The sequence below is a fragment of the Molothrus aeneus genome, chromosome 4 (genome assembly GCF_037042795.1).
Source record: "Molothrus aeneus isolate 106 chromosome 4, BPBGC_Maene_1.0, whole genome shotgun sequence".
Classification (NCBI taxonomy): domain Eukaryota; kingdom Metazoa; phylum Chordata; class Aves; order Passeriformes; family Icteridae; genus Molothrus; species Molothrus aeneus.
In genome coordinates, this window is record NC_089649.1 from 71,732,605 (window position 1) to 71,740,685 (window position 8,081).

Here is an 8,081-nt window from a genome sequence, read left to right on the forward strand (position 1 = left end):
GGACATCAGGGCCATCCTCGGCCCTTCTGGACATCAGGGCCGTCCTCAGCCCTCCTGGATGGACATCAGGGCCATCCTCAGCCCTCCTGCACATCAGGGTCATCCCCAGCCCTCCTGGATGGACATCAGGGCCATCCTCAGCCCTCCTGGACATCAGGGCCAGGAGATGCCACCTCAGCCATCACAAATCCAGCATTGACACCAATTTACCACAGCCTGGAAAGCTGCTGTACGGGAGGGGATGTGGATACAGGGCTTGGAGTGGTCACAGAGCTCGCAGCAGAAGGGATGTGACCAGATGGTTGTAGCACACCAGCACCGCTGCACTCCAGGGAGGTAATGCTGGTCCCAGACCTGCTCTCACCCACAGAGAGGCCACACAATCCATGGCTCAACAGCTGCCTGCCAGGTACACAGAGGAGTCAGATCCCAGCCCAGGTGGGTTCCAAGCAGGTGGCACAACACCATGAACACTGATAAGGACCCTGGAGGCACAGCAAGCTCCTTCCCAGCTGCCTCGAGGGGACTGACAGGAGGAGCAAGGTCCCACACAGCCCAGCCTCCACCAGGGAAGGAGATGACACGGCCCTGGGGGCCGCTAGAAAAGTGCTTTATTTGAGCAGAGAGGGGAACAGCTGCACCACAAGTCACCCAAGCACAGACCCCTCTCCTGGCCCCTTCCAGCCCTGCACAAGCTCTGTCTCTGCCTGGCCAGCACAGACACGTCTCAGTCCTGCCCTCAGCTCCAGCTGGGTGGTCTCTGCTACTCGGTGACCTCGGGGACGACGCTCACCAGCAGGGTGTCATAGCCACGCCGCACCAGCAGGGCCAGGCTCTGCTGCGTCCTCACCGCCTCGTACACATCCTCAGCACGCCGTGACACTGTCCCGTTGATCTCCAGCACCACGTCCCCAGCCTTCAGCCCTGCCCTGTGGGGACAAGCACACGCAGGCTGAGGCACACACTCGGCGTCATCGTCCTCCAAGTGCAGCAGGAGCTGTGGCACCAGAGGTTCTACATCCAGACAGCCAGCCTGGGGAAAGGTCCCCCTCTCAGCTGTAGAGCCCAAGCCCTGCTACTCTGGAGCAAAACACATCCCACAGCTGCTCCCCCAGGCAGCCCTAAGGCACAGGGCAGCACTTACTGGTGTGCTGGGGAGCCGATGATCACCTTGTGGATCAGCACACCGTAGGAGATGTCAGGAAAGGTGGGGTCACGCAGCTTCAGCTCTGCCAGGATGCTGCAGAGAGAACAGCAGCATCAGGGATGGAGCTGGAGGCAGAGCAGGGCTCCCACCCCACTCCCTGCAGCTGCACAGGGTTAGAGACAGGCACAGAACCTCCCCTCCTGTGTCCCTGCACCGTGCTGAGCCACAGCTGACAGCCCCAAACATCACCATCCTCCTGTCAAAGTGAGAGGATGAGAATCCCAATGGCACCAGGGAGTGCTGGAAACCCCTGGAGCAGCTGCCAGCTGGATCAGAGCTGTGGTGATGCACATCCCCATGTCACAGCAGCCTTCCCAGGGTCAGACCCGCCCCTCCTCTGCTGCAGTTTCACTTCTCTGCCCTGGCTGGGCAGGATACACAAGCTGTGCCCCTCTTCCTGCCAGACATGTCAGCAGAGCCCTCCTCCTGAGCCTAGAGACTAAACAATCACAGTTTCTCACACTTTCCCACAGACTTTAGAATTTCTAAACCAAATTTAAACTCTTAATCTCTCACAGCTCCTTCTTTGGACTCTCTCCAACTGCTCCTCACCCGTCTTGAATGAAATCCAGAAGTGGATGCAACACTCCAGCTGGATCTCTCCAGTGACAGCATTCTTCCCTCAAACACTGCATCAGCTCCAATCCCTGCAGACCCACACACTCAGTCTCTGCCCAGCTCTGCTCCTCTCAGCTCCCTGCTCAGCCACTCAAGGCTCCCCACGTGGCTGTGGTCTGTGCTGAACTCAACTGTGCTGTCCCACAGCCCAGGGCAAGCTGCCATCCCTTCCCAATTTCACACAGCAAAGGTGGGAAGAGGCCTCTCAAGTTCATCTCACCCGACCCCCAGCAGGCTCAGTCAGGGGAGGCTGCTCTAGACTGTTTCCAGCTGGGTTGTGAGGATCTCCAAGGACCCTCCAGGCTCTGAGCACCTTCCTCACAGTAAAAAAACAGATTTCTTGGGGACTCTCACACATCTCTATGCCCACTGCCTCTTATCTGGCCTGGGTCTGAGCCTGAGCCTGTGCCCAACACAGAGCTTCTCCTTCCTGAGCCAGGGAAAGCTTTCCAGATGGAAAGGTCCAGGGCAGTCACACGATTCCAAGGCCCTTGCTGGGAGCCCTTCCTGCTGGGCACAAACAAGGCTGGCAGTCAGGTGCTTTCCCTGAATCGGCTCGGGGGCTCTGCAGAAGCTGGAGCCGCGTGCCCGGAGCCGTGTCCGAGGAATTTCACGCTGCTTCCTGACAGAGCCGGCCCCTGCAAGCGTGGCCAGGGAAGCAGGAGGAGGCTGGGCTGGCCTCCCACATCCCTCGGGTTCTGCCGGCTACCAGCACCATCTGCTGGGCAACGGGGAACTCACCAGAGCTTTAGCAGGGCAGAGCACAGCCCCAAAAGGTGCTTGCCCAGCATGGCACAGTGCCAGCCCCACGAGGCAGCTGAAGACAGAGCACAGCCCCAAAAGGTGTTGGCCCAACATGGCACAGTGCCTGCCCCACGAGGCAGCTGAAGGTCTCTTAAATGTGGCTGCAAGAGCCAAAGAACCAGAGCAGGTGTTGTCCTTCTCCCAGAGGTGAGAGCACAGGTCCTGCTTGCTGGCATGGGCACTTCACAGAATTGTTTGGGTTGGAAAAGACTTTTTAAGATCAAGTCCAACCACTCCCCCAGCTCTGCCAAGGCCAGCACTGGCCATGTCCCCAAATGCCACATCCACAACAGGGCTGTTAAATCCTCCCAGGGATGAGGACTTCCCCGTGCCCTGGGCAGCTGTGCCAGCACTGGACAGCCCTTTCAAGGAGGAATTTTCCCAATATCCAACCTCAACCTCCCCCGGCACAACCTGAGGCAGTTTCCTCTAGTCCTGTCCCTTGTTCCCTGGGAACACAGCCTGACCCCCACCAGGTTCCACCCTCCTCTGGAGAAGGAGAGCACTTTTCATCTGCTCACAGAGTCTGCTACCAGTGTACAAACTTGCAAGTTTCCAATTTACCCATGAGCCAGCCAGCATTCTAACCCCAACACAAGCACAAAGAGATTTGAGAGTGAAAGCTTAAAGTGTGGAGACAATCCTGCCAAAAGCAGGCATCCTCAGTTAGTTGGGAAGATCCCATCCCATCCCATCCCATCCCTGTCCCAACAGGACTGGCCTGCTGGCCCCTGAGCTCAGGACAGGTACCTGGGAGTGAGGGTCAGCATCATCACCCCGATGTACCGGCGCTTGGACTCTGCATTGCCAAACCAAGAGCCTGTGGAGGGAAAGGACATGGAATGGCATGGCTGGAAACAGAGATCTGCTCACAACAGTGCTGGGCTGAGCCCTCAGGGCAGGCAGCATCCAGAGCTATTCCAAATCCCTAAAACAGCTCAGTCCAGCTCCCAGCACCAGCAGGAGCATTCCAGGTGTTGTATTTTGCACTGTGGTTTGTCAGATTTTTGACAGAGATGTCCCTCCCCAGTGTCACAGAAGAACCAGACAGCAAGGCAGCAGTGACAGCATTCTTCCCTCAAACACTGCATCAGCTCCAATCCCTGCAGACAGCTTCTCTGTGGCACCAGATGAGACCCCAAAAACTTCTCCTGCTCTCCTGCCTTTCTAAGGAAGAAGGGTGCAGAGCCCAAAGTTTCCCTCTCTCATCCTCCTCCCTCAGAGCCCTCAAGGCAGGCAGCATGCAGAGCTATTCCAAATTCATGCAACAGCTCAGTCCAGCTCCCAGCACCAGCAGGAGCATTCCAGGTGTTGCTTTTTGCACCGTGACTTGGCTTCCCTGGTTTGTCAGATTTTTGACAGAGAATGTCCCTCCCCAGTGTCACAGGAGAACCAGGCAAGGCAACAGCAGCACAGCTTTCCTGTGGCACCAGATGAGACCCCAAAGACTTCTCCTCCTCTCCTGAATTTCTCAGGAAGAAGGGTCCAGAGCCCAAAGTTTCCCTCTCTCACCCTCCTCCCCCAAAGCCCGAGCAGGGAGGTCCCCACTCACTCTTGCGCTGCTCCTCCTTCTGCAGGAACTTCCGCAGCCGGTCCGAGGGGATGGCAAAGGAGATGCCCGACGTCACCTTCATGGTGTTCACACCAATCACCTCGCCATCCTGCAGGGAAAGGGCATTGGGATCCCAGGGATCCCAGCAGTGACCCAGGCAGGATCACTGTGGAGAGCAGGGGAACTACTGCACCAGCCTGGGGTCCTGCCTCTGTGCCCCACCCCTGCCCAAGGCTGGGCAGGACCCAGGGGCCGAGTCCATGCAGCCCCTGGCTCTGCCCTGCCAGCACCAGACCTCGTCTCCACCAAAGCCCCACCAGCTCCAACTGCCTCAGACACTGCACAGGGCTCTCATGCCAGCTTAGCCTTCCTCTCCCTCCAGGAAGCCTCCCAGCACCCACAAAGGAGCACAGAGCAAGGGGCACACAGCACATCCCCACCCCAGCCAGCGAGGGGACAAGCAGCAGCACTCACCAGGTTGACGAGGGGGCCCCCAGAGTTCCCAAACTGCAGCAGAGGAGAGAGAGTGTGAGCAGACCACCAAAGCCCCATCCTGAGGCCGATCCCAGAGCGACCGGCCAGACCCCCCCATGCTCCGTGTGAGCCCCTCCCTGTCCCCACGATGTCCCCACGATGTCCCTTACGTCGATGGCAGCGTCGGTCTGGATGTACTCCATGTCGGAGGCGGCCAGGCCCAGCTCGCGGCTGCCGCGCTGCGCCGAGCTGACGATGCCCGAGGTGATGGTGTTCTGCAGGGCAAAGGGGCTGCCCATGGCCACCACGAACTCGCCCTGCCTCACCTCGGCCGAGCGGCCCAGGGGCAGCGTGGGCAGCGGGTGCTGTGGGCAGCGAGATGGTCAGTGGGACAAAGTGGTGTTGTGATTTCATAGTTTGGCCCAGAGCCCCGGGGGTGTCCCCTCTTGAAGATTCCCTCCCAGGTGTGTCAATCATCCCTCCTTTCCCCACCCTGATCCCTGCTCAGCACTGTCTGTCAGTCCTGGAATTCCTGAAGGGTGTTGAGTGATTGGCCAGATTCAAAGGATGCTCTCTACCCCCGGGAGGCATTGGGCCATCCAGGTGTCCTTTGTCCCCTTGAGACCTCCTCTCCTGTACCTGCTTGGTGGGCTTCCTACCCTTTCCCTCCTCCTCTCCCCTGGGTAAAAGAGCAACCACGCACTCCAGGAGTTCTGTTGGAGGAGTTGCTGGATTCAGAGGTCTGTGGGCCAGAAAAAAAGCTCTGGATCCAAACCCTCCATCAGAACTGTCTCCTTTCCTTCACCCTCGCCTTAAAGCTTCTCCAGCAGAGGGAAACCTGAAGAGCAGCCCCTCCATGGGAGGAAGCTCTATCCCGTCACCACTGGAGCTCCAGCATGCCTGGACTTGTCTCCATGTACCCAGCTGCAACATCCAGCCAGCCAATAATGTCTCTGGGGTGAAACACCACAGTTGCCACTATTTGGTTCAGCTGCAGGGGCCAGACAAGCCAAGGCACGTCCCTGTCAGAACCCAGAAAACTCCTCTGAATCCCTGGAGGGCTCAAGCTCCTGCCCAGGGGGCTCAGAGACCTTGGCACAGAGCCCAAGACCCCCGTGCCTTAGATTTTGACCCATGGAGCAAATTACCAACCTTTATATGAAGAATTACAAATCAAGAAAGTCTAAGTAGAATAATAGTTTGTCATGGGGTGAAAAATAGATTTTTGGGGTTTTTAGAATGGGGGTTCAGGAGGCAAGATGGAGGAATCTGGGCATGTCCAGTCTTTCTCTTTCTTCTTCTTGGCCTCCATCTTCTGCTGTGATGGTGGCACTTTTGAATTAGTTTAGAGTAGAAGCTCACTGTCTAACATAGGTGATAGGTATTGGAAGTTATGGTAAACAATGTACAGATAGTTTTTAGTATAAAAAAATAACACTGCCCCAAGGGTGGGCAGTGTGCCACAACCTGACCTGCTGGACAGACCTCAGCAGGTCAGAGAAAGAATGTTATAGAATAAGAAACAATAAACAACCTTGAGAATGAAAACAGAAGAATTCTGACTCCTTCTTCAACCACCAGACTGGCAAAAGAGACTCGTACCTATCTCAGAGTCACTCTGACCAACAGAAATTCTGAGACACAATATTGGCACTACCCATAAAGCGGGACAGACAGAACATCCCCTCTTCCCGGTGTCCCCACGGCCACCAGGACACACACACATACACACACACACCTTGGGCTTGATCTTGATGGTGGCAATGTCAGCCACCTGGTCCACGTCCTGCACCACGGCGTCGTACATGTCCCCGCTGGCCAGCTTCACCCGCACGCGGCGCCGGTTGGCCACCACGTGGGCATTGGTGACAATCAGCCCGTCCGGGGACACCACGAAACCTGAACCGTTGGAGATGGGCACCTCCCGGCCCAGGAAGGGGTGCCTGAAAGGAGGGCACGGTCAGGAGTGGCAGGGACAGGGCTGGGAGGCAGTGGGGAGCAGCAAAATGGGGAGTTCTTCCCTGTCCCAAAAATCTGCAGAAATAGGGGAATGTGCATGAAGGTAGCAGGAATCCAGAGCTCATGCACAGCCACAAAGGTACAATCCCACCAGGAACAGAAGCACGTGGGAGAAGGAGGGGCTGTGACCTGTGCAGGGACACACAGAGCCCAACCTTGGAGCAGGTAACAAACACCTGAGAGGCAACACAAACGTTTCCTGATAGCAGGAATAGACTCACAATTCAGGGCCCTGGTCAAGCACCCCAATCTCTGCTGGTAGTCATGTGAAGTTGAAATAAGAGATTTTTGGAGTTCACTTGAGTTACCAATATGAATTAAGCATTTAAAGTTTAGCCTGTAGAATTATGTGTTGAATTTTTACCTTTTTACTTAAGAAACCTCTGCCACGGTACAAAGGGCATAGGAAAATGCACATTTCTGAAATGAATGGAAAATGGGATGGAGCAGCAAGGCCAAAGCCCAGCCGGGGGTGAATTATTGCCAGTGTGGGTCAGGAACCCAGAGAAGGAGCAGCACCAGCTGATGCCTCCTCACACAGTGAGGGTGACACTGCACACGGGTGACACCAAGCTGGGAGCAGCAGCCACCCAGCTGGTGAGGGCAGAGCTGCTGCACAGAGGTGCTCCAAGAGACCGCAGGCATTGGATGGTGGGAACATTAGAGAGCACAAAGGGAAATAAACACCAAGTGCTGCTCGCAGGCAGAGCAACGGGGCAGCTCCGCCACACGGCCCCGCAGGACACGGAAGCGGCAGCGGCGTGTGGCAGCCGCGTGTCGGTCCCTCCCGAGGCACCTGTGGGAGCGCTCCTGGACGGTTCAGGAGCGTCCGGGGCCACACTGCGCCGGGAGGAGGGAAATCCCTCCCGGGAATCCCCCGGTGCCGGTACCTGCCCACGATCTCCACGTAGACCAGCGCGGGCGCCGTTTTCTCCACCACGTCAGCGATGAAGTTGAAGGCGGCGCGGGGCGAGGTAGGCGGAGGGGCGGGCGGCGGGGCGGGCACGGCGGCGCTCAGCGGGGACTGGCGGCGCTCCCGGGCCCACAGAAGCACCAGCGCCGCCGCCCCGGCGCCCACCGCCGCCGCCAGAGACCGGCCCCAGGCGGACGGTGGCGGGGGATGGGAAGGAGGAGGAGGAGGAGGGGGCGGCGGTGGCTCAGCAGTCCCGGTCAGCGCTCGGCACCAGCGCTGTACACCCGGTGGCACCGGGATGCACCGGATCCGCACCCTCCGCGCCGCTGCCGCCATGCTGCCGAGCGGAAACCACGCCCGCCGGGGCGGGGCCGAGCCGCGGGGCACTACGGGAGTTGTAGTCCTGAGGCGGGGTCCTCCCGAACCCGCCTTCCACCGCGGAGCACGCCGGGAGCTGTAGTTCCGAGACGGACCGTGCCGGAAGCGCGTTCTGC

At 58.2% G+C, this 8,081-nt stretch overlaps 1 protein-coding gene across 1 annotated transcript; it reads right to left on the reverse strand.

Annotated features, from left to right (window-relative positions):
* Nucleotides 1-574: 574 nt before the first annotated feature.
* On the reverse strand, nucleotides 575-7,923 carry HTRA2 (HtrA serine peptidase 2). The gene is made up of 8 exons (XM_066548802.1): nucleotides 7,565-7,923; nucleotides 6,394-6,598; nucleotides 4,826-5,020; nucleotides 4,656-4,688; nucleotides 4,182-4,290; nucleotides 3,380-3,449; nucleotides 1,145-1,240; nucleotides 575-929 (listed from the first exon to the last, which is right to left on the reverse strand). Exons 1-8 carry the CDS (start codon nucleotides 7,921-7,923, stop codon nucleotides 764-766), a joined length of 1,233 nt encoding a protein of 410 aa, XP_066404899.1. The 3' UTR covers nucleotides 575-763.
* Between the last annotated feature and the right edge of the window lie 158 nt (nucleotides 7,924-8,081).